At 45.1% G+C, this 26701-nt stretch overlaps 2 protein-coding genes across 8 annotated transcripts in view; one reads left to right on the forward strand and one right to left on the reverse strand.

The window, feature by feature from the left end:
• The window catches only part of CENPP (centromere protein P), a 249275-nt gene that overhangs the window by 149387 nt on the left and 73187 nt on the right, over positions 1-26701 (forward strand). The gene's annotated exons all lie outside the window — the stretch shown is intronic.
• ECM2 (extracellular matrix protein 2) overlaps positions 15801-26701 on the reverse strand; it is a 32786-nt gene continuing 21885 nt past the window's right edge. Inside the window, exons 7-10 of the mRNA XM_036098057.2 lie at positions 23503-23660; positions 21509-21648; positions 20134-20460; positions 15801-16925 (exon numbers count right to left, since the gene is read on the reverse strand). Coding sequence (XP_035953950.1) covers positions 16757-16925; positions 20134-20460; positions 21509-21648; positions 23503-23660 — 794 coding nt within the window. The 3' untranslated portion in view covers positions 15801-16756. The remainder of the gene's footprint in view (positions 16926-20133; positions 20461-21508; positions 21649-23502; positions 23661-26701) is intronic.

Below are 26701 nucleotides of genomic sequence, written 5' to 3' on the forward strand. Positions count from 1 at the left end.
GAGGCCCTCCTCGGGGCCCCGGCCCCAGCCTGTACACTGTGATCCCAAGAGGGACACGTGCCTCCGGGGTCACCAGCGTGGGCTTTCCCTTTCCAGGAGAGCATGCAGGGGGACCTGGCAGTGGGAGGACGCCATCGTCTGAGAAGGACAGCGTTGTCAGCATCCCCTGTACTGTGCACCCCTTCGGGAATGCCAGTTCCCACCGTGGCTAGGACCTCATCCTTCCAGAGAGGGTCTCTTCTGTCTGCTGAGAACGACTCACAGTGACAGGTAGCTGTAGGGGATCTCCTGGTGCCCAGAGTTGGGGGCCAGCCTGTTTTCAGAGTGTGTTTCCCGTGGGTTAGCAGGGCCGGCACTCTCCTGCCATAAAGAATCTGTCCTTTCCCACCTCGCAGAGAAGTGGGGCGTGTGGAAGTGAGGCAGCCACGGCCCAGAGAGCAGGTGGTGCCTCCGAGGGATGGGCGGCCAGCCCCCCATAAAGAAAATGCCCTTCCGTGGACCTGGAGTGTGCTGGCCCCGTTGCCGGCCTCCACGGAGAGTCCTGTTTGGGTCCAGTGCTCGTGCTCCCACGGACGCAGTTGTGTTTAGTTCAGAGGTGTATCCGTTACCTGGATGAACTGAGACATCCTGAGGGCTGAATTGTACTTACGAACCTGGTTTCATCAGAGCAGAGTTCTGTTTGTCCTGCATCATGTTTTGTTTTGTTTTTTAACTTAAATAAGTGTATATTACAAAAATAAATAACACATCATAATGGTATAGCTCGGTTAATGTTCACAAACCGGGTGCTGGTTGGAAGCCCCCCGGCCCTCCCCCCGAGCTTCCTCAGAGGAGGAAGCTGGCTTCCTGGCTTCAAGCACACACCGCGTTCCCTGCTCTCTGTAAGTGCGGCACATGGCAACTCACTCTGGGGTCTGGCTTTCTTCACCCTGCGTTGGCTGTTTGACATCCGTCCAAGGGGTTGTGGCTCATTCTCAGTGCTGTGTGACTGTGCCCCGAGTCAGAGTTCACATATATATTCCCGTGTGGGGCGCAGCTGTGAACGTTCACACATGCTTTCCTCTGTCGTGTGAGGCTCTTGTGTATGTGTTTTTGTTTGGAATTGCTGTTCTTAGAATTAGGGGGTTTCCACTACTCTCAACAAGCTAAGCTTTGCCAGTGTGTGGCTCCTGTTTTCACATGGCAGCCCCATCTGGGGCTGAGGGTTAGCTCCTCCTGTCAGTGGGACACGTGCTCCCACCTCTGCCTCTGCCTCCTGGTCTAGAGAGCCGGAGGACTTCCCAGGAGATTGCTTTGCTGAGGGTGTATGACGGCCTTTCCCACCTCCCTCCACTGCGAGCCCCCTGCCCTGGCTTCCTTCTGCACCTTGCTTGGATCCTTGGTCGAAGGCCTGGGGGAAGGAGGCCCAGGAGTAGTGCCAGGGGTGGTTGTGTATTTGGCTTGTTTGCCCTGTTCTGCAGACTCAGGGCCCGGACCCCCCTCCCCCCCCCCCCCACAGCCCTGCGGAGAAGGCCTGCATGCATACGCGCCTCCGGGAAAGACGCTGCAGGTTTTCTCCACATCCGTGCTGTGTCATCCAGACACAGCCATATGCCTCCTCTTCCCTAAAGCGTCCTCAGGAGAAGATCTTCCAGTTTTGGTTCCTGTAGGCATCCTATGGATGGGACCCAGTTTTTTCCTACACATTTGTTTGTTATCTTTATTGTTTTGTTTTTCCCTCGTTAGGCTTTGCTCTAAGAACTGGAGAATTTTTTTTTTTTAGGATTTTATTATTTGATAGAGAGACAGCGAGAGAGGGAACATAAGCAGGGGGAGTGGGAGAGGGAGAAGCAGGCTTCCCGCGGAGCAGGGAGCCCGACGCGGGGCTCGATCCCAGAACCCTGGGACCATGACCTGAGCCAAAACAAAGAGTCCGACACCCAACTGACTGCACCACCAGGCACCCTTGCATATAATTTCTCAGACTCCTTCCTGACCTTCTCCTAGTGTGGAAATGGGGAGCAGCGATCTTGGTCCGAACAAAGGAGAACTGGAAAGGCCCTTGGGAATCATCTCCTACAAATTAGGAATGAAGTAGGTGGGGAGGAGGGTGTCTGTGGCCTCAAGAGACGCCTTTCAAAGCTCAGGAATCACCAGGAGGCTGAGTTGTGTGATGTCTGTCCAGCGGCTTCTGGCACTTCTGTGCCTTCTGCCCCTGGCTTCTGAGTGCAGTGGAGTGGATCGTATAGCATCTCGCAGTCGCTACGAGGAATCGTGTGGTCGATCGCTCATTCCACAAAACGGTGTTAAGTGCTGTGAGGAAAAGCAGGAAAGAGCTGTGGGAGAAGCCCTGAGGGTTGTGAGGGGGCTGGCCTTGCAAGTATGATTTTAGGAAGGTTCTGGGCCATCAAACCTGAGGATGTAAACTGTATGCTCTTCCTGTGTAACCGGAGGTTGCCTAGGGGATACGCTCAGGAAGGACAGGGCTCTCTGGTTTAGGATTAATTACTTACACTGCAGGTCATGACGTGTGCACAGTATTCAGCCTGCAGATGTGTTTTGTTTGGAGCATATGGTCTTTTTAAAAAACAGGAAATTTTATGTCAAAGTCCAAATTTACAGCATATCTTAAAAAACCAGTCTGACAAAGCTGGCCCTGATGTCCTGGGCAGTTCCAGCCATTGGCTGAGCTGGTGGCAGCAGCCTCCTTCCTGCGGGCTCCTGGTCCCTGGTTCCCGGCTGCCCTCCCTCCCCTACCCCCTGTGCCCTCAGGCCGTTGGAGGGTTTGCTCTGAAAATGAGTTAATGACATGAATTGTCATTTAAAATGAATTGAGTTGAATTTATGGATATTGAAGGACTTATTGCAATAAGTTTATAATATTGTGTGGGTGTCAGATCTTTTAAACAATGTCTCAAAAGTCAGTTTGCTTTGAGGAAAGGGCACAAGTAATAGTTTTGCTTCAAATAAACTTTCTAGCTCTTTCCACTGAGAAGACCTGAATGCTCATGCATCTGACTTCCACATCTGTGTTTCTAAGGACCATTTCCCACTAGAAGGACCAAGGCTCCCAGGAGAAATGACGAGTAGCAGGTTGGGGCCAGGGAGGGCATGAGATGTGCCTGAAACATCTCACACCAGCCAGCGTCAGAGTGCACAGCTTCCCGCGGACACGTGGACAGAGTGTGGAAGCCAGCGTGAAGAGACCGCGTGAGCACCTTACAGAGCACGGGGTGGCCATGGATTATTGCATGTCAAATGCAAATGTTATTACAATAACAGGGAAAAGAGAGTCCCTGGGACAGCGCTTTTCCTACAGAAGAATGCCGGCTGATCAGGACAGAAGGAGCTCGACAGTCACCTGCTGGGACGTCTCCAGTGTGCTAACTGATTTAGGCAAAGATAGTGGAAGCCCAGACCACTATATGGAGGGTCACTGGATGGCAATATTCACACAGACCCAAAGTCTTACCTTACAGACTGTTCCTAATTACCAGGGAAAGATGGTACCACCTCAACCAAATGTCTCAGAATCACCAGTAATGGGCCTGCCCAACATCACCTGTGTGGGATTCCTGTCAGACATGTTTTATCTACGTCCAGTCAGACAAATGCAAACAGGGGACATTTTACAAGAGAGCTGGCTGGGACCCTTCAGAACAGCGAAGGGCCGAGACTGCCCTGGGCAGGGGTTACCGTCGTAGGTCACACACAGGAGACTGGAGGGTCCGCGTGTTAAACTCTGGGTCACACACACAGCCCCTGAGGGCATGGTTGGACAGTGGGGAACTCTGAGTATGGGCTGTGGTGAGACAGTCCTGGGTTTGCTGATGTGAGTGATTGTGATCGTTGCCCCATGGTCACATCAGGAGCTATCCATGTTCTCAGAGTTTCCTCCTCTGGTTCTGGGCGACAGTCTTAAGACATCCACAGCTTGCATTCGGATGGTCCAGCCTGTCCCTTGCAAATTCTTATGTGTGTATGGACATGGACGTGGGAGGGAGAAAGAGATAAAATGAATAGACAAAACAGTGTAAATTGGTGAATGTAGGTGAAGAGTATAGAGGTGGTCATTGTATTGTCCTTTCAACTTGTCTTTGGCCTTAAAAATATTGCTAAATAACTGTGGAGGGGAAAAGGCAGTTTGCCTTAATTTTAACTTGTTTATCCTTACCTCTAGTGAAATATTTACATGTAAAATTTTAAGTTAAGTAAGCTGTTCCCCTACACAGGGTTTCCTAACCATGGTGCGTGAATCCCTAGAGGATTGAGAGAGGCTTTATGAGCCTCTTGATACATGTGAAGTCTTAGTAGACGTGTGTTTTTCTTCGTGGAGGGCTTATCACAGCTCGCCTCATACCCTCACAGGGGTCTGTCCTTCAAATAGTTAAGAACTACTGCCCCAGAATTAGTATTTCAGACAGTATAAATTTGGTAATTTTGAATGTAATTCTCAACTTATGTAAAACAAATCAACCTTTAGCAGATTCTTATAAAAAGTTTTGCTTCTATCAATTGATAGTTTAATGTAAGTTTATTTGACCGCAGAGACTCTGTTACTTAGAAACACACCATGACATTTCAATAGCATGATGCATTCCTTTTCTGTTCCAAACTAAGACGTGTTTGGTGCAATCACATGTTATTTTTAATGCAGTACACTTTCCCTTGTGTGGATTCACATTCTTCACATTTTGTGTAAAGGAAAAAATATGCTCGACTCTTAAGTTTTGATTGTATCCACTTTCATGTAGAGAGAAATGTAACTTCAAAGAAGAAATAGTCATGCCTTTAATTTTCAGTTGTGTGATCACTGAGGCCTATTTACAGAGCTAGAAGCATTCGCTTCTTTGCAAATAACACTGTGTGACAGACCAAATTCCAGCATGGTGCACAGTCTCGACCGTTCCTGTTCGGCACATCAGGGCAGAGACATGTGAGTAACATGTTAGAGACATGTGAGTAACATGCTGAAGCATTCAGACGCACAGGCTCCGACGTGTGCTAACACATGACTGCCCTGTTGACAGTGGACTGCAGGGACAGCCACGAAATGCTCGAGCTCCCCCGGGGGACCATGTGGCCTGCCGCGCCCGGCTGCGTGATGGGGGGGCCAAGGCTTGCTTGCAGATGGACTGTATTCCTGTAGACCCCCTTGCGGGGTATCTGAGGTGGAATCTTACCTGCAGGACACCTTTCTTGATCACATACTCTTCTAGTTTGGCTGGCTATTTTAAATAGTTTTTCCTCCATTTTAGGTGTTATAAGTAATCACAGTGAATCACATTTATAAGTAAGACTTACTCTTCTTTCTTATAATAATCAGGATTTTTTTCAAATCAGCTTCTAAATTACTCCTGTCTGTGATGAAGAGTAGTTTGGACTCTGTTGCATCCCACACGCACGGTGTGTTTATGGAGACCCTGGCTGTGCGTGCCTGCTTGCACTCTTCTCTGTGCGGAGGGTGTGAACAAAGGCTCCAGGTTTGGAAGAGCCGTGGACGTGCTACAGCGTCCTGCTGACCCCTGGCCTGTGCCATACGCCCACTCCTTTCCCCACTATATTTCACAATCTAAGGAATCAATTACCTTGAATAATTAATATCTACCGTATTAAGAGTCCAGGCAGCCTTGAGCAAGTCACCGAACCTCCCTGCCTGCAGGTTTCCTGACACCTTATCAGTGAAGGAATGGATGCTCACCTGATCCTTTGTCCACCCTGTGCCCAGCAGAGTCATGCGTGGCCCCTCATTTGACCTTCCCAGCAGCCTGGGGAGGTAGATGGTGTTCCCCCCAGTTTCATGGGTGAGGACACTGGAAATCAGAGTCTAAGTAACATGACCAAGTCCGCAGCTAATAAGGACTCCAGGTCAGAACCATGATACTTGTTCTTGATTTTTAACTGTAAGAGATGGACCTCATGTTCCTTTTTTCTTTTTTTTTTTTTTTTTTAAGATTTTATTTATTTATTTGACAGAGAGAGAGAGAGCGAGAGCAGGAACACAAGCAGGGGGAGTGGGAGAGGGAGAAGCAGGCTTCTTGCCAAGCAGGGAGCCCGATGTGGGACCCGATCCTAGGCCCTGGGATCATGACCTGAGCCAAAGGCAGACGCTTAACGACTGAGCCACACAGGCGCCCGGACCTCATGTTTCAGTAGACTTCTGGATTTGCAGACCCTGGAGTCCTCTTGTATAGGTTAGAGCTGTCCAGAAACTTCTATTTCCATGTGTGTGTTTTTTGTTTTGTTTCGTTTTAGGGAGTAGGGAGGAGAGGGACAGAGGGAGAGGAGAGAGAGAATCTTAAGCAGGCTGCATGCCCAGCACAGAGCCCCATGCGCTGTTCCATCTCACGACCCTGAGATCATGACCTGAGCCAAAATCAGGAGTTGGGCGCTTAACCCACTGTGCCACCCAGGCGCCCCTCATGCACACTTTTAATGTTTTTGAATTTTAGGTTGACTGAGGATCTGAATTTACATTCAGCTATGGACAGAAGAATAATTCAGTCATCTTCAGTCTGTAAATATATCTCCTACGAGGAAACTTTCTGTTTTCTAAATAAGGGAAGGAGGCGGAATAGATGTCAGAGAGGGCTTTAACCGCCCTTTGAGGTTTCACTGAAACAGCAGAATTTGAGCAGTTCCTTTTATGTCAGCATCCATGAACCTAGTAATTCATGGTATATTTAAATGATGGCTTTCGAGAACATAGTCGATGTTGTTATTATGCAGAACAATCAGTTGGTTACGGAGTATTACCAGTTGTCAAAGCACGGCTTAGTTGTTTATAAAATACTCTGTGTTTTCTGATGTCCATGTCAGGAAATATTAATAAGACAAATTATTCTTTATTAATTTTAGGACCCTGTATAAATCTTTTTCAGTTCAGTGTCTCACTTTTCCTTTAAGAGTCCTCAGAGTTTGCAGATTCCCTTCTGTTTTGTTTAGGAGCAGTGTTGATACCAGTGCTGGAGGGCTCATGAGCTGATCAGTTCAGACCTGGGTTCAGCAGTCAGTTTAGCACCAATTTGGTGCTCAGAATGGAGGGATCCAAGAAACAACTTGTCTCTGTTCTTCTAGTTTTACAGCCATTTTGGAGAAACATGATATACCCCCTGTCCGTCTACTACGCAGCACCACACATGCAATAAATAATCAATGCACACCTAACTCATGATACAAGATTTGTCACCAGGGTGGTGGCACCTGTCCCGAGTGCCAGGTGAGAGGGGGCCAGGCTTCTAGGCGTATCTCGTCTTGTACCCCAGAAGCTCCATGTGGTCAGATGGAAACTGGCAGTGGGCTTGGCTCCTTCGCTCCCTTGACATCAGGAGCCAGCGCCCATTAGGGTTCAGCTCCCCTGCCCATCTCCTCTCAGAGTTGTCCTTGCCTGTGGATTCCCGTCTTTCCCAATCCTACTATTGTCCTGCCTGAACTCTGTGGCAACCCCCAAATTCAGCGTGTTCTTGCCCAAACTGTCCCCTCCTGTCAGCCTCTCTGCATCGTCCCTGAGGCATGAGCTGTTCTCTCTGGCTCCCTTCTCTTGTGTCTCTTGGCTGGCAGCTCACACCCGTCCCTGTTTCTGCTCTTCCTCCTGTCACCTGTGCTGGTCTCACCAGCCCCGCCGTGCTGGCTCATATCCCTTCCTGACACCGTTGCTCTCTTGACCTTCCTCCCTCAGAGCTCACGGTGCCCTCGCTTCTCCTTGTGCTAAGTCTGCTCTCCTGAGCCCTCCTCACCTCTGCTCATCCCCTCCACTCTGCTGACTCAGATCCTATGTCAGGGTCCCTCAAGCCTGATGCTCTTTGCTGCTCTGAATTCAGTGCCAGTTACCTCCCATGTTGTACCACAGGCTTTCTTTGTTTCCCTGAATTTGTCAGTTCAGGGAAGCCATTTTTGCCTACAGCACACAGTACTACACGAGCCACCAGTAAAAGTTGGGGGGTTTATCCTTTAGCTAATCATCTGTGGCTTAAATTTTCACATACTAGCCAAATCTAAAGTTACCTTAAAACAAGTGTTAAGATTTATTAGCCCTTCCCAATGAATTTTTTTAAAGAATATTTATTTATTTATTTATTTATTTATTTATTTATTGAGAGAGCGAGAGAGCACGTGTGTGCATGCAAGCGTGGGCAGGGGCAGAGTCAGAGAATGTCCAGCAGACTACCGCTGAGTGTGGAGCCCGCCACAGGGCTCGATCCCATGACCCCAAGATCATGACCTGAGCTGAAATCAAGAGTCAGATGCTTAACCGACAGCCACCCAGGCGCCCCCACAATGAATTTAAAGGTTTATACTACATACTATTGAATGGTTATTGGAATAATCACACTCTTACGTGTGAATGGGCTAATCATGCTGACCTCACTGCTCTTAGAAGTGTCCATGCATACGTACCAGAGGACACTGTGCAGAGGCAGATTTCAACTAGCGCCGTGGGTAGTTTTTGTCTTTTTTTTTTTTTTTTTTTTTAAGATTTTATTTATTTATTTGACAGAGACACAGCGAGAGCAGGAACACAAGCAGGGGGAGTGGTAGAGGGAGAAGCAGGCTTCCCGCGGAGCAGGGAGCCCGATGTGGGACTCAATCCCAGGACCCTGGGATCATGACCTGAGCTGAAGGCAGACGCCCAACGACTGAGCCACCCAGGCGCCCTGTCATGGTTTTTTTTTTTTTTAATTGAAGTATAATTAACATACAGTATTAGCTTCAAGTGTACAGTATATTGATTCAACATTCTACACATTATTCAATGCTCATCACGATAAACGTACTCTTAAGCCCCTTCACCTATTTCACCCCTCCCTCTCACTCACCTCCCCTCTGGCAACCAGTTTGTTCTCTGTATTTAAGAGGCTGTTTTTTTGTTTGTCTCTTTTTTCTTTCATTCTTTGTTTCTTAAATTCTACATATGAATGAAATCATATGGTATTTGTCTTAGTCTGACTTATTTCACCTAGCATTACACCCTGTAGGTCTGTCTATGTTGTTGCAAATGGCAGGATTTCATTCTTTCTGTGGCTGACTAATATTCCATTGTATATATACACCACATCTTCTTTACCCATTCATCTATTGGACACGTGGGCTGCATATCATGGCTATTGTAAATAACGCTGCAATAAAGATAGGGGTGCATATATCTTTTCAAATTAGTGTCTTCATTTTCTTTGGGTAAATACCCAACAGTGAAATTACTGGATCATATGGTAGTTCTATTTTTAATTTTTTTAGGTACCTCCAGACTGTTTTCCATACTGGCTGCACCAATTCACATTCCCACCAACAGTGCACAAGGGTTCCTTTTTCTCCACATCCTCATTAACACTTGTTACTTCTTGTCTTCTTGATTTTAGCCATTCTGACTGGCGTGAGGTGGTATCTCATTGAGGTTTTGATTTGCATTTCCCTGATGACTAGTAATGTTGAGCATCTTTTCATGTGTCTGTTGGCTGTCTGTATGTCTTCCTTAGAAAAATGTCTATTCAGATCTAGTGCCCATTACAATTGGATTACTTGTTTTTGGGGTGTTGGGTTGTGTAAGTTCTTTATATATTTTAGATTATCAATCCCTTATCAGATATATCATTTGCAAATATCTTCTCACATTCAGTAGGTTGCTTTTTTGTTTCATTGATGGTTACATTTGTTGTGCAAAAGCTTTTTATTTTGGTGTTGTCCCAGTAGTTTAGTTTTGCTTTCATTTCTCTCAGGAGACATAGCCAGAAAAACGTTTTGATTGAAGTCAGAGAAATTACTGCCTGTGTTTGCTTCTAGGAGTTTTATGGTTTGGGGTCTCACATACAGGTTTTCAATCCATTTTGTGTTTATTTTTGTGTATGGGATAAGAAAGTCCGGTTTCATTCTTTTTTATGTAACTGTCCAGTTTTCTCAACACCATTTGTTGAAGAGACTCTCTTTTCCTCATTATATATTCTTGTCTCCTTTGTTGTAGATTAATTGATCATATGAGGATGGATTTATTTCTGGGCTCTGTATTCTGTACTATTGATCAACATGTCTCTTTCTTTCTTTTTTTGAATGAGAAAGTGAGCACAAGTGTGCGGGAGAGGGAGAAAGAGAATCCCAAGCAGGCTCCACGCCCAGCATAGAGCCTGACATAGGGCTCGGTCTCTCAACCCTGAGATCATGACCTGAGCCGAAACCAAGAGTCACCAACTTAACCAACTGAGCCACCTAGGCGCCCCTCAATGTGTCTCTTTCTGTTTTGATTCCTACAGCTTTGTAGTATATCTTGAAATCTGGGATTGTGATACCTCCAGCTTTGTTCCTTCTCAAGATTGCTTTAATAATTCGGCGTCTTTCGTGGTTCCACACACATTTTAGAATTATTGTAGTTCTATGAAAAATGCTGTTGGTATTTTGGTAGGGATTGTAAATCTGTAGATTGGTTTGGGTAGTATGACATTTTAACAATATTAGTTCTTCCAATCCATGAGCATGGAATATCCTTCCACTTGTTTGTGTTGTCTTTAGTTTCTTTCATCAGTGTTTTATAGATTTTGGAGTACAGGTTTTTCACTTCTTTGGTTAAGTTTATTCCTAGATATTTTATTTTTGGTGTAATTGTAAATGGGATTGTTTTCTTAATTTCTCTTTCTGTTGCTTCATTGTTAGTGTATAGGAATGCAAGATTACTGTATATTAATTTTATACCCTGTGACTTTACTGAATTCATTTATCAGTTCTAGTAGTTTTGTGATGGAATCTTTAGCGTTTTCTATATGTAGTATCATTTCATCTGCAAATAGGGTAAGTTTTACTTCTTCCTCACCAATTTGGATGCCTTTTATTCCTTTTTCTTGTCTGATTGCCGTGGCTAGTACTTCCAGTATGTGTTGAATAGAGTAGTGAGATTGAACATCCTTGTCTTATTCCTGACCTTAAAAGGAAAGCTCTTAGTTTTTCCCCATTGAGTGTGATGTTTGCTGTGGGTTTTTCGTATATGGTCTTATTAGGTTGAAGTATGTTCCTTCTAAACCTATTTTGTTGAGGGATTTTTTTTTTAAGATTTTATTGTATTTGAGAGAGATAGAGAGTAGAGCACAAGCAGGGGGAGGAACAGAGGAAGAGGAAGAAGCAGGCTCCCCACAGAGCAGGGAGCCCCATGTGGGACTCGATCCCAGGACCCTGAGATCACGAAGGCAGACGCTTAACTGACTGAGCCACCCAGGCGCCTCTGTTGAGGGTTTTTCATCATGAGTGTGTGTTGTGCTTTGTCAGATGCATTTTCTGTGTCTGTTGAGATGATCTGTGATTTTTATCCTTTCTCTAATTGATGTGATGTATCACGTTGATTGATTTGCAAATATTGAAGCATCCTTGCATCCCTGGATTAAATCCCACTTGATCATGGTGAATTATTTTTTTAACATATTTTTGGATTTAGGTGCTAATATTTTGAGGATTTTTGCATCTGTATTCATCAGAGATACTAATATGGACTTTTCTAATAATAGGGGACCTTAACACCCCACTTACAGCATCAATGGACAGATCATCCAGACCAAAATTCAACACAGAAACAGTGGCTGTGAACAACACATTTGACCAGATGGACCTAACAGATATATTCAGAACAATCCATCCAAAACCAGCAGAATACATATTCTTTTCAAGTGCACATGGAACATTCTGCAGAATAGGGCACATATTAGGTCACAAAACAAGTCTAAGTCTCAAGATTGAAATCATATCATGTATTTTTTTCTGATCACAACACTATGAAACTAGAAATCAAAAGAAAAAGTCTGAAAATTACATGGAGACTAAATAACATGCTGCTAACCAATGAATGGGTCAGCCAAGAAATGAAAGAGGAAATCAAAAAAGTACATGGAGACAAATGAAAACACAACGGTCCAGAATCACTGGGATGCAGGAAAAGCTGTTCGAAGAGAGAAGTTTAGAGCAATACAGGCCTACCGCAAGGAGCAAGAAAAATCTCAAGTAACCTAACCTTACACAGAAAGGAGCTAGAAAAAGAACAAAACCCAAAACCAGTAGAAGGAAAGAAATAATAAAGATTAGAGCAGAAATAAATGAAATAGAGTAAAAAGCAATAGAACAGATCAATGAAACCAGCAGTTGGTTTTTTGAAAAAGTAAACAAAATTGATAAACCTTTTACCAGGCTCATCAAGAAGAAAGGAGACAGAACTCAAATAAAATCAGAAATGAGAGAGGGGACATAATAGCTGACACCACAGAAATAGAAAGGATTATAAGAGAGTATTAGGAAAAATTATTTCCCAACAAATTGGACAACCCTGAAGAAATGGATAAATTCCTAGAAACATAAGCTCCCAAAACTGAAACAGGAAGAAATAGAAAATTTGAACACACCAGTAACCAGCAAAGACATTGAATCACTAATCAAAAAACTCCCAACAACAAACAAAAGTCCAGGACCAGACGGCTTCACAAGTGAATTCTACGCAACATTTAAAGAAGAGCTAATACCTATTCTTCTCAAACTATTCCACAAAAATAAAAGAGGAAGGAAAACTTCCAAACTGATTCTGTGAGGCCAGCATTACCCTGATACCAAAGCCAGACAAAGACACTACAAAAAAGGAATTTTTTTCTTTTTTTCTATGTTAATGAAAGCAGTCATCTTAAGGAGTAATTAACTTTGACTTGATGAGGCTGACTCCCTAGGTGATGTGTGGGGTCAGTGGACAGTGCAAGCCCACAGAGAGGGCATTGGACCTTGCTCACCTCTGTTGGCAGCACCCACTATACCAGGTGCCCAGCGCCCACTCAGGTGTCCAGACTTTCCGCTTTTTGGACTTCAGTCAGAAGAAGCAGAGTAAGTCCAGGCTCAGCCACATGCCCCATGTTGCTTCCAAGTGGCACCCACCGACTCTTGCCGCAGCGTCCTCACCTGTGCTCCCTCAGCCACCTGCTTTCCCGGGTGTTTCTGGTCAGAGGACAGCAGCCCCACCCCACTGTGGTGGGGCTGCAAAGGAGCAGACGTGCCAACTAGACCTCCTTGCCCAGCACACAGGGAGGCTGGCCACGTCCGGGCAGCTGTAATCCATGCACCTGAGAAGCCTTTGCTCAGGCCAAGGCTCTCCAGCCATGTCTTGTAGGAGTGAAGGGGAGTTGGGCCAAGGGTTAGGGAAGGACCAGGGACTTAGGAGCATGTTCTTTGTGAATCTTAAAACTTGGTTTGTGAGTCAGATAGCACCTGTCCATTGGTTCTAAGAAAAAGCATGGGAGGGCAGGAGCAGCTAATCTTTCTGAAGGTAGCAAAGTTGCTCTGTCTGAAGGAGAGTGCACTTCTTCAGGGACATTTCCACCCCAGGGCACCACAGACCCCTTGAAAACCACTGATCTGTTCCAGACACATTATTTTATGATTGAATCAAGTGATCCCAGACAAGTAAAATGGCTGTAAACTAATCATTGGAGATCAAGGTGGGCACCCAGGCCTGATTCCTGGTATAGTTATTTCCTTATAATTCCAGGCTTTACGTGTCTTTGACCATGTCATATCTTTAGTGCTTTTTTGTAATAATCTTAAGCCATATCTCAAAATTAAAAATATGGTTAGCATTCTTTGTATGTATGTGCAAAGATGACACACCATTAATATTTTAGGTCATAGCTACACTAGAACTTTCTATGTGTTAGTATGTGTTACATATGTGTTAGTAATTACAACATATTTCTGAAGCCAAGCAGAACATCTGTTTGTTTTTAACGTTATATCATGAAGAATGTTTGCTATAAAGACATTTATCACTCTTTTTTTTAAAGGAATTCAAACTTCCTATCCAGGACATGATGAAATTTCAAGGCCGAACAAGTTCATTGCTAGACATATTTTATATTTTAAGTTATAAAATCAGAAATAAAAGTGTCTTCCAACTTAAGAACAACACTTCCTTCAATCACTCTGATTTTCAGCCTTCCAGGAGACTGTTCTGGCCGGGTGTCCCAGCTGCACAGTGCGGTCTTCACGCACACTGGCGCCGGGGTCACTGCACACCTACCGTGGGGCAGCACCTCGCGGCAGCTCGTGGGGCTCGCACACTCTTGAGACCCAGGGTCTGGGAGCTGAGGACCCCAGCTTCACCACAGCACCACCCTGTTCTGCTGACCTCATTGCCCTTGGTTGGCCTTGATGTGACTGTCTCTCTGATGTTCTGCTTATTTTCCCTTCCACACTGTGTGTCCCCAGAGAGGAGAGACCTCTTCAGTTCTGTTTATTCCCGTCTCTCTCTAGAACAGCATCTGGAACACAGGTTCAAGTCAGAAGGAGAAATGAGTGCAGGAATAGCTCAGTATCCATCTGCATTGTCCCAGGGTGCAAACTCTGTTGACTCACCTTAAACTTTGCTGCCTAGACTGCCTTAAACGATTTATGTCAGTACATTTATATTCTCACAGCAGGAAGTATAACGGAAGGGTTCTTGTTAAAGAGATGAATGACTGTGTCTTCTTGTTTTTACCTGTCTCACATTCAACTTGGCCAATTTAAATTCATTACGCTCCTACTTTCCTGAAGTGCTTATAAATCTCAACTTTTTGTTCCATAAGATTCTGCTTCTGCTCTTAGCCACCTGCCCTGATTCTAACAGCATTCATCGTATTGTTGTTATTGTTCATGTTACAATCTCAAAATCCTAGCTATTACAAGAGGGTGCTTAGAAGGAAGGGCTTAGAAATAAAATTAGCGTGGGGTGCCTGGCTGGCTCAGTCCATGGAGCATGACTCTTGATCTCAGGGTTGTGAGTTCAAGCCCCACACTGGGTGTGGAAATTACTTAAAATCTTAAAAAAAAAAAAAAAATGGGGTGTCTGGGTGGCCCAGTCAGTTGACTCAGTTTCAGCTCTGGTCGTGATGTCAGGGTTGTGAGATCGAGTTCTGCACTCAGCAGAGAGTCTGCTTGAGATTCTCTCCCTCTGCCCCCCCCAATGCCCCGTGCATGCACGCTGTCTCTCTCTGTCTCTCTCGAATAAATAAATAAATCTTTAAAAAAATAATAAATAGGATTAGCTCAAATGGGATAAAATCAAACTCACATCTTTTTTTTTTTTTTTAAAGATTTTATTTATTTATTAGAGAATGAGAGACAGAGAGCATGAGAGGGAGGAGGGTCAGAGGGAGAAGCAGACTCCCTGCCGAGCAGGGAGCCCGATGCGGGACTCGATCCCGCGACTCCAGGATCATGACCTGAGCCGAAGGCAGTTGCTTAACCAACTGAGCCACCCAGGCGCCCCTCAAACTCACATCTTAGAAAGTTGCTCAGGAACTAGATTTGGGGGCGCCTTGGTGGCTCAGTCGGTTAAGCGTCTGCCTTTGGCTCAGGTCATGATCCCAGGGTCCTGGGATCGAGCCCCACATCGGGCTCCCTGCTCCGCGGGAAGCCTGCTTCTCCCTCTCCCACTCCCCCTGCTTGTGTTCCCTCTCTGCTGTGTCTCTCTCTGTCAAATAAATAAATAAAACCTTTAAAAAAAAAAAAAGGAACTAGCTTCGGTGACTATGCTGGTGGCTGTCACTTTGATCCGGAAGGTTGATAATGAGTGCACTCACCTGCATGCCACACTTCGCAGATGTTTCTCATGGCTCCCTGGTTCTCTGACAGCCTGTGAAGTGGGGCTGGGAGCTCCCGTGGGTGGGGAGACAACTGTTACAAGATCAGGTCACTGAAGTTTGAAAAGTTAAAGTGATCTGAATATAAGCTCCTAGTCTGGTGTTTTGTAGACACAAAATTGAGAGCAACAAGAGAAGTCAACACAGTTTCTATATGTGTCCTTTATAAATTAGTCTAGAAATAATGACAAAAGATCATTACATAATGAAAATTTTAATACCATATGGTTTTGGTAGGTTCTAGTACATGGTAAATGCTAAGAGCTTTATGTTAAATTGAACTGAATAAAAGGATACTTGTGAGCATGTTAGGGCAAAGAAGGTAGGTGCTAACAATGACCAATGGAGCAAAAATTTTCAAAAATGCGTGCCTTGGGTTTATATTTATAAGGTTGTAGCACGGACAATTAATATATTTTAAGCAAACTCCACTACTTTCCATAAAATCTTTTGATCTTGAATAAAGAATAATGAGGGTGCTTAAAATTTTTTAGACTGACACAGAAATTTTAGACTTGGAGAAAAGTTTCAAAAATAGTGTAGAATTCACATATACCTTCCTATAATGTTAATAACCAGTAATGTAACCATACTACAAGTCTCAAAACCAGGAAGTTACATGACAGTAGTGTTTTAATTTCACGTGTGAGGAATTAGAGCAAAGCCAATCGCTAAGTATATTATACAATAATTATAGTATAGGATCTTATAGAAAATGAGTAGATTATTGTTTTAACAGTAGGATAATTAACAGAACACTAATTCATAAATTCCAGCTATTATTTTTTTCTCTCATACACTTCTCGGTCTTGAACCATAACACACATAATTTTTAAGGGGACTTTGAGTGTTTCGGCTGATAGCAATACTCAGGTCAGTTGTAAAGGACATACTTATTTTGCTCCAGATTTTCCCAGTCTAAGTCAACAGTGAATAAAATCCTGTTCTCTAAGGAACCTTGCAGTTAAAGGGCTTTTTTTCTGGAGTGTGAAGCTGAAACTTTCCCTAAAACTGGTGGAGAAGTAAACTTGGGGTATGTTTTGGTTGTTTCTCTGTGGGGTGGCAAGTCAGGTAGGGGTCTCACTTATCAATGACAAATGCTGCTGCAGCAAATATAGGAGTACAGGTTACAAGTGATGAACAAAAACCTGGAATTATTTGATATTTTGTGGTTTAAGAACTATACTTGAGTATGATCTTATGCACGAAAATGCATAGGATGATATTTCTCTTGTTTTAATATAGTTGTTTTCAAGATGAAGATGCTCCAGGGTCGAATCACCATCTTCTTCAGCATTGCAGATTTGTTCTGGAAGAATATTCCTGAGGAAAAATAGATGTACAAGTCATAAACGGTCCAAGCAGTATTCAGGCTTTATCGTTTAGGAGTTAAATTGTACATTTGTTTAAAAATGTTTTTGTTGCTAAAATAAAACTGGATCTTTTTCTGATAGACTAGAATAAATTTCAAATATGTTAAAGATGTGAAAAATGAAGCCATAGGAGTAGAATAAAGTATACCCTGGGAGTGGGAAAAAAATCTCCCTTGACTCAAAAACGAGAAACACTAAAAGAAAAGATTAATAAATTGACTACAGGTATTTTAAAAATGCAAAGTTAAGAGACATGGCAAACTAGGAGACTATTGCAAGTTTGCAACTTACATCACAGATACAGGGCTAATGTACAAAGCCCTCTTAAAAACCTATGCAGAAAAAGAAGAGGGGGAAATGCCCGGCTAACCGGTTCACCGAAGAAAAAATGAAATGACGTGGGAACATGAGGAGATGCTTAGTTTCATTCATGATAAGACAAATGCATACTGCGAGTATCCTGCCACACCACCACCACTGACCAGATTTGCCTCCCACAAAAATATTCACAAGCTCATTAACGTGGTCCGGTCCTGGGGCTGTGCAGGACCCCCATCCCCGGCGGAAGGGACCAGGACCAGGGACCAGGCGGCATCTCCCTTCACTCAGCTAGGAACCTCGCCCAGAGTTAGGCCAGAAAATGCAAAATGCCGTCCAAAGTTATGCATTATGGATTGTTTGTAGTAGTAAAAGAAGGGAAACAAGTAGGTGTCTGTCTGTGAGGAACTGGTTAAATGGCATACTGGTCAGTTGTAAAAATAATAAGGAAATTCTCTGTATATTGGTAAAGAGTGATAGGATATACTGATAATCTTTAAAAAGTAAAGAGTAAAAAAACCGAGAGAGAGAGAGAAAAGAAAAATCTTTCTGTGTCATAATTTGTGTGGGAATTGTGGAAGGGGATGGGGAATATGAATGTGCATGTATGCGTATATTTGCAAACAGAAATACTGGGAAAAACTACAAAGTAATTTTAAAAGAATTAACCTACGGGGAATGATGGAGTATAGCATATGAGACAGGCAAAGAAGAAAGACTTCTCTTCATATACCTTGTTACAGTTTTGACTTTGGAATTTTATAAACGTTTAATATAGTCAAAATAATATTAAATAGGAAATAGCATTCCTAAAAACCAAAAACAAGCTAAAGCCCTTATCAGAGTGTCAGGTCGTTGACATGTTGTCACAGAGAAAACCGTTGTTATTTCTGCCACACGTCCTCGAGGCACATATTCTAAAGACAAACAGAGAGCTCCCTAAGACACCGTATACTTCATCCAGTACTTTTGGGGTTATAATAGTGGTATTCTTACTTTGAAACTATTGTTTGTATATTGTAAGATAGTTAATGATGTTGGGAACCTAGATTCCTAGTATAAGATAAACAAATTTAAAACAAAGAATACTCTATATGGTTAAATTAGAATTGGGAACATCAGTATGAAGTCCTGTTCTTTTTCTTTACAAAATACATATTTCCTGGCAATTCACTGCAAGGCCTTGAAACAGTAACACCACTTTGGAAAAGGCACGTGCCTGGTGCCCAGCCTGGGGCATGTGATGTGAATGCTGCTCCCAGTGAGGGGGGCGTGGGGACCTCTGAAAGAAGGCTGTCACAGGTGCGCAGTAGGGGCGGGGAAAGTGCGCCGCCCAGGACCCACAGAGGGCTCCCACCCGCCAAGGAGTGGGGCTTAGGAACAATATAGTTGATTAAAACATTCCAAATATATAAAACCATAAGTTAATATTGATTATCCAGAGAAAGAAAGCCAAAAACAAAATAATAAAACAAACACTTAGGCACCAAATTTTTTTCCTGAGACAGCCTCTGTTAACATTTTAATATATTGTATAGTCCTTTCCATTTCTACTTATCACATACGTATCATTTTTTCCAGTTTTATAAAGACAGCATTAACATACAGTATGATATTAGTTTAAGGTATACGACATGATTTGATATTTGTATATATTGCAAAATGATCATCATTATATTAAGTTTAGTTAACATCTGTCAGCTCACATAGATATTTGTAGCCAGCTTCTTGGTCTGATTCGACATTTAAAGGAAAGAACTGGGCATTTGTCTTACCTTTAAGTGACCCTAGCTGATAAAAAATCCTTTACAAAGGAATTCCAGCTACTAACAGATGTGTAAAGGGTAGCAAAAGTAGTGAGTCACTATTTTGTTGCCCCTAAGGAAATAAGTTTCAAGCAGCACTCATCTGTGAGTGAGACCCTTGGTTCAGAGGTGAGGAAAAAGGTATTAATGGAGATTCCAGACCGTGACCACCTGAATCCCACCAGAAGTGGGACAGACGTGTGCGTCCTCATGCAGCAAATAGGAAGCACAGGGCACATCCTACGACGTACGTAGCCAAGCAGCTTTTAACTGCATCTTACAAAGCCTTCCCCACGCCCACCTCTCTCCCCAGCACTGTTATACACCCTTGACTCTTTTTTATTACTATGTTCAGTTGTCCACTGTACAGTACATCATTAGTTTTGGTGTAGTGTTCAGTGACTCATTAGCTGCATATGTACACCCATGACTCTTTCCCTCTGTGTTTTAGGAATTTGTGTTTGGATTGTAGAGACAGAGAAAAGAGGAAGGGGTATGCTCCTCAGGGACAGGAGCCCGCCTCAGGGACTGGCTACGGCCACATTACCATAGCATTCCAGAGTAATTCTTGAGTCCTTCGTGCTGTCCAGGCAGACAGAAAACTGGGTCCCCAGAAGTGAGAAAAGCTGAGTCTCAATAATTTTATTCAGAATTCTACCTTCAGAAAAAATCTAGATAGAATCAGTTTTAATTTTAGCATATATTTAAGTTTTGTTCTCTACAGAGTAGAGTTTTTAAAATTACACATGGAGGTAGAAGCAGCATAATCGTCCGCCTCCTGGGTTCCTAGTATCGTGCAGTAATATTCTGTTCTAAAGGGTTTTTACTGGGAAAGTTTGCAAACCTAGACACACATAGAAAAAAGCTATGATGAATCCTTTTGTACCTGTAAACATCTGCCAGTTTTGTTTAATGTGGCCTCTTGTCCTTTTTCCCCTTATAAGTAAATCCCAGACATCATGTCGTGGTTGTTTAATCATATCCTCTGTCAGCCACACCAATTTTAAACTGATACTTGAAAAAGCCAAAATTTACCGTATCTTGTTGTTGTTCAGCCTCAGAAAATGTAGTGCTTTCATTTCCCGTACTCCAGGTGGTATAGATTTTAAGTCATTGTGATCCAGAAACAGCTCTCTCAGAGAATGATAAGCCCCATAGAAGGAGACTCGGTCCACTCCGTCATCAGAGAGTCTGTTAAATGACAGGTACAGGTACTCCAGGCCTGGCTCCATGTGGCCAAACACGTAGCCGGGGATGCGCTCGATCTGGTTCCCAAGGAGTACGAGGTGCAGCAGGGACTTGGGCAGGTAGGAAGGGACGTGGTAGAGCTTGTTGTAGGAGAGGTCGATGGACTCCAGATTTCTGCAGCAAGAAGGATGAGCAGGGCGCAGTGTAAGGCGGGAACCATGAGCTCCGGGCTCGGACAGGGCCGTGTTCCTGCCACTGCCTGGTTTGCAGTAGTGACTCCTGCATGAGGGGGGCTGTGTGGTGGCCTGCCCCATCTGTCCGCGAGGCTCACGCTCTTACCTGGGCACTGCACCACGGCTCCTGCTCCGCTATAAGGAGCGCAAGGTTCAGAAAGAACCACTCTCTCTAGGGTCAAATGTGAATCGGAAACGAAGTCCAGTGTCCTAGCTTTTGTCAAGCTGCCTCTCCCTGAAATCGCCCCTGGTTCCAGCAAGGATGTGGTGGTGGTGTGGAATCTGCATTCTTGCTCCACACCTGATCTGATGGCCTGCCACGCGGGGGCTTGTGGTGAAACGGAGCTCATGTTCGGAGCTTCCCCTGTGGCTTCTGAGTCGCCCTGCCACCACCACGTCCTGCTGGACCTGGCTGGCCCTCCACACCCTCTCCTGCCCCTGAAAGGTGCCTGTTCCCTCTGTTTCACCCAGATCCCTCGTGCCCTCGACACACAGCCCACCCTGCCCCTCCTGACAGGCAAGACCCCCTTCCCTGCGTCCTTGCCAGGAGGATGGACCCTGCTTCCAGCCTTCCCTGTCAGGCCAAGCACCATTCGGACTGTTTTCTAAGACTTGAGATAGAGAAGTGGTTTGGAGGAATGAAGACAGTGTGGCGTAGGACAAGGGAACCTGGTGGTCCCATGGCAGGGTGGGGCTGGGGGAGGCAGGGATGGTCTCCCTCCAACTTCATGGCCACCTGTGAGGTGGACAGACCTCAGGTCCCTCGCTGCCCTCGGGTACCTCACTGCTTGGGTTCGCGGCACGGTCACCCCAACACCAGTCACACCATACACGATATGAGCTCCAAGCAAGTAGCCAGGTTCTGGAGAGGGGGAGGCTCACGAAGGAGGGGTGCCATCACTAAGCTCACTTCCCCACGTTCAGACCCTGTGCAGTAATGGCAGAAGGAAGAAACTGTCTAAGAAAGGCAAAGAGCAGCGTCTACTCACTCTTGATTTATCCAGGCTAGAGGAGCAATCCTGTTTTCCTCAATTTTATTATAACGTAGCACAATGACATTGATTTTTCTGGTGTGGTTGAAACAGATCTCAGTTATTTCTTCAATTTGGTTATTTTCTAGGTATAATTCCTATAATTAAGAGAAAAGACTGTTTTTCTTTGTGTTGGTTGGTACATATATTCAGCTACACAGATGAAAATGGTAGTGTGGACTGTTCTCATTAGTATTATCTGGAGAGTCTTCTGCTCTTCCAAGTGAATTCATTGTTGTAAGTTGTCTTATTCTATCTAATTAGTGAAATAAAATGTACCATCTTTCATGGTCATGGAATTAAATGAATTTTTTTAATCATAAAATGTAGCAAAATACAGCATACCATAATAATTGTATAAAGTTCTCTAATGTACAAAACTTACTCATGTAAATTATCTCATTTGGCTTCAAAACCCTAGAAAATTGTAGAAATGGTCATTCCTGTTCAGTAGTGGAGACGCTCGGGCCTGGAGAGAGGATGCCCAGGAAACACACGTACCGCCCCCCACCCCCTCAATCTAGGGCAGACGACTTCCACCAGTCCGTGCTGCCTGTCAGGGTTTTAGACTTGCCTGATTATAATTAATTTAATTAAAATTAATTAAGAACCTTCATTTAACGTCAGGGTAAAGTTGCTAGAGCTATTGTTTTCAATAGCAAGCTGCCTTCAAGTTAATTCATTTGGCATTAGTGGGAATTTTTCACTCAAGAAGCTTGGAAATCAGAAGTAGACATTGGTGTATGTCTTCAATGTAACTTTCTCTTCCTATTGTAGTAATTTTCCCTTTTCACTTAATTTTGGTATTTATTAGATATGATTTAAGCGATTTTTAGCTTTTTGCTTTTCATACATATTTATAGAGGTGAACCAAATCAGTGGTTCCCAGACTTGGTTGCATATTAAAATCACCTGAGAGCTTTTTCAAGTTACTGCGGTCAGAGCACACTCCTCCGTACGCTAGAGAGACTCTGTGTCTGTGAAGAGGGCCCTGGGAGGGGTTGGAGCACGCACACCTGCGTGGACACTGCCTCCCATGCCGGGGAGACGGGCCGTCTGGAGACATGTTGCTCCTCCATACTCCATACATACATTCAGCTTGTGTGTGTTTTACTATGTGCATGCATTATGTATTAAAATCTTAATTTAAAAAATTATAAATTACTGACCCTACCCTCCAAAGAATCTGGTTGAGGATGCCTGGGGTAGAGTATGGAGTCCGTATTTCTTTAGAATCCAAGAGATTCAGACGTAAAGCCCAGTATTGGAACCTCAATCTTTACAATTTGGACAAATTCTGAACTGATATGTTAATCTGCAAATAGGAGGATGAGGAAAGGAGGTGGTGTGTCTCCGCATCAGACCCAGGCTGCGGGCTCTGCTGGCCCAGCGGGCCCACAACTGTGGGAAGCTCCATCCTGCCTTCCTGCTGAGTAATCCTGCGTGCGGCAGAAACCGTTCGGAGCAGTCAGCCTGGGCACAGCTGGGTCTGCCAGACCTCTGCTCTCACGGCTGCAAGTCAGGCGTGCACTGGGCAGTGAGGGCCCCCAAAGTGTGTGAAATGTGTCCCTTGCTGCAGCGAGGAAGGCCACATACCTGGGCCCTGGGTCGGAAGGGCAGTGCTCAGCCCCGGTGGGGGCTGGGCAGAACTGGGAAGCGATTTTGCAAGTTGTAGTTTCTGTTGAAATTCTCAGCTCTTCTTCCCCGTTCTCTCCCCAAGAGCTGTCAGTAAGACCAATTTTCACTTTATCGAGGGTCTCTACTAGTAATTACAATTTTTACCCATAGTTTTGTATTGTTTGAAGAAACAACAGTGCTCAAAGTATAGCAGAGTATGTAGCACCAAAGTGGACTTGAACATACATCACAGTAATCTTGTAGAATAATGCTGTTTGTCTTACTGAAGTGTACCGTACTACAAATGTAAAACATTGTTAGAAAGATACAGGTACCTCAACAGAAGCAGGAAGACCCTGTGGTATAATTCTGAATTTATTTCTTCCCAGACGCAGATAGGATAGGTTCTTCAAAGATTTGAAAGCCAAGGGATTCACATTGGTTTCACTGAGCTTGTTTCCTTCCAGTTCTAAGGTGACTAGTTGATTCAGGTCTATAAAAAGTAAAATATAATTTTCAGAATATTAGGAAGACCAAAGAACCATGCAGTTTCTGTATCTTTCAAAATGTCATGTGAAATGTTCAGTTATTTGGAGGGTGAATGTCCCTGCTTTCCTGGTATCCCCCATGCAGAGCCTTCTCTCAAGTGCTCTGCACACCCCAGATGCTGAGCTCAGTCAGGACTGGATGCTGGACGCGCGATCCAGGGGAGGGGCGGGCCTGCCGAGAAGTCCCTGTGCTGTAGGATGTCTAAGGAACAGAAGCTGAGTGGGGCCGCCCTGCAGGGGTAGCGGCGGCCGAGCGGGGACTCAGGATGCAGATGGGCCGGCAGTAGAAGGTTGTGGAGGTCACTTAAAGCCTTTGCAAAGATGTGGATGTGCATATGACACGGCAGCATCACTGGGGTGCGGGGGAGCGTGGGAGCACTCTGCTTGGCAAATGTCAGTCTCTGGACGAGGGAGTTAGAGCAGTGAATTCCCATCACACTTGTTCACTTCCTGGCAGATAGTGCAGCCAAATGGATGTTTGGAAAGGAGAATGATCAAGGAAGGATTCTCCACGCACTCAGACTGAGCTACCAAGAAAGGCCCTTATACAAACAAGTTTTCCCTGCATTGTTTCTTTCTTTTTTTTTTTTTTTTAAAGATTTTTTATTTATTTATTTGAGAGAGAATGAGAGACAGAGAGCACGAGAGGGAAGAGGGTTAGAGGGAGAAGCAGACCCCCTGCTGAGAAGGGAGCCCGATGTGGGACTCGATCCCGGGACTCCAGGATCACGACCTGAGCTGAAGGCAGTCGCTTAACCAACTGAGCCACCCAGGCGCCCCCCTGCATTGTTTCTGCTGGCCTTAGGAGTGGTATGATCCAGATCACTTGGAATCCTACAGGAGAATGGACAGCTCAGCAGTGATGATACCCAGAAGCATCTGAGTCCGACATTTAGGGTATAACTCTGGAGTTTGTTCAGTGGCCAAGATTTCTAGAGTAGGAATGTTTTCATCTTCAACTCAAGTCATGGGCATTGCACTGAACGCTCTGCACGGCTCTGTTCCTACTCTTAGGCGCATTAGAGAAACAAGGCATTGTCCAAGCGTGAGCAAGGGACAGGACCATCAGGGGTGCAGATCCCAGGTGCTGAGGACCACAGGAGTGGTGTGGACATGGGGTGGAGCTGGGCTCCCAAGGACAGGAAGACCTAGGTGGACACGGGAGGCTGAGGCAGCCAGGTGAACATGGGCAAGTAAGCACCCATGTGGCTGTGCTCAGCGGTAGGAGGGAGGCCCGCCTTGGGTGGACCGTCTGCTAAGGGGGGTGCAGGCCTTTCGTGCACCAGACAGTAAGGTCTGGCTCTCCTCTTCAGGCAGTGAGGAGCCCTGGGCAGGGACAGAGAGATAAAACACCGACCTGGCAGTTGTTTCAGCATCAGCTGAAGGGCTGAGAGGAAGTAGGGAGCCCAGGCAATAAACTGAGAAGTGGTTACATTTTCTCATATTTTCTTTGATTTCCAAAACCAAAGATACTGAGAATCCAGCATACTTATCTGGTACATAGTTGAGGTTTTGGAATGTAATGGAAGTTTTTCTGTGGAAAACAGATAATAAAAGTAGACGAATGGTCGGTGTGTGACCCCACGAGAGAGACACGGCACACAGTGTTTACAGGTACCCTCTGGTTTATATATACATTGTCTGTGTAGGAAACATAGAATGTGTGCTCCCATATGTGACAGGAGACAGGATGGAGCTAGAGAAGCTTGCTGTAGGTTAGACGCAGCAGAACGAGGGTGTATACGCAGGAAGCCGGTAGGAAGTCCTCCCCGTGGTGGGGCGGGCAACAACATGGCAGGTCATGGACATGGGAGAGCGCGGTCCCTAAGTTGCAGAGTGGGGCCAGCCGCAAGCCCTCCCTGCGGCATCGGGATCCTCCTGTTCCTGCGCACCTTTGTGCACTGTTTCTCTTCCCGGATCGCCCCCCTTCTCTGGAACTGTCTGTCATGTGAAGGGCCACATGTGAAGACCTGCCACAGAAGCACATGGGAGAGCAGCAGGCCCCTGATGGCCAAGCCAGGGGCTTTGGTGCAAAAAGAGCAGCGTCCCAGCAGTGGCAGCGGCTGCGCGCGGGTGCACCCAGCCTGCTGCCGGCCGCTGGACAGCGCAGGCTGGGCTCAGCACAGAGTGTCGTGGCTCCCTGGGCACGGTGGCCTGAGCTGCTCCTCATGGCCGAGGCCTCCACAGTGCTCGGACCGTGGGGACTGGGGGGGGGGGAGCGTGTGTGCGCACACCTTCCAAGTAGGGACGTCTGCTCTGTAACGTGTCGTCTTGAGAGCGTGGCCAGAGAGGCGACCTCACGTGTGGTTCACACGCAGCCTGTTCCTTCGGCCCTGCTTCACCTGGCAGTTAAAAATTGTACTTTCTAATGTCTTTTCCACATGACAGAGCCCATCACCATTTGTGTTTATTGGATGTTTTTCATGTGTACCCTGCAGTCCATCTGGAAATAGAGTATTTCCATAACTCTGTGATTTTCAGACTTGGCAATTCTTGGTATTATTGTGTTTTTTCCCATCACCAGAGGTGTTTTGTTCCTATGAAGTGTTTTGGGAGTGAAAAGAAACAATGAAATGGTTTTATTCCTTTTTAGGCTTGGGTTATCAACATTATCCTAAAAATATTTCAAGTCAAATAGGTAGAAAGTGTTGGACACCGTACCTCAGGTGCTGCTAGACTTGTGGGAAGGTGGAAGGAGACACTAGCTGTCTCTGGAGGAAGCATGTAATCCCACCACGACCCTGGCTGGCGCTTGGGAAAAGCTAACATAGTGCTGCGTCTTTTGTGCCGAGTTCACAGTATGACAACTTCAGTTGTTCTGTTCCGTCCAGAGTCAACCACAAAAGGAGAAAATAAACGTCATGAACTTAAATGGTAAAGTGGCCTAAAGAACTCGCCAGCTGTCCGCACGGCCACAGCGCCTGGGAAGTTCCCACACGACCACAGACAAAAGGCTGGAATAGGACACATACGAACTGAAAGTTAA

Source organism: Halichoerus grypus, chromosome 14 (assembly GCF_964656455.1).
Source record: "Halichoerus grypus chromosome 14, mHalGry1.hap1.1, whole genome shotgun sequence".
Taxonomy (NCBI): domain Eukaryota; kingdom Metazoa; phylum Chordata; class Mammalia; order Carnivora; family Phocidae; genus Halichoerus; species Halichoerus grypus.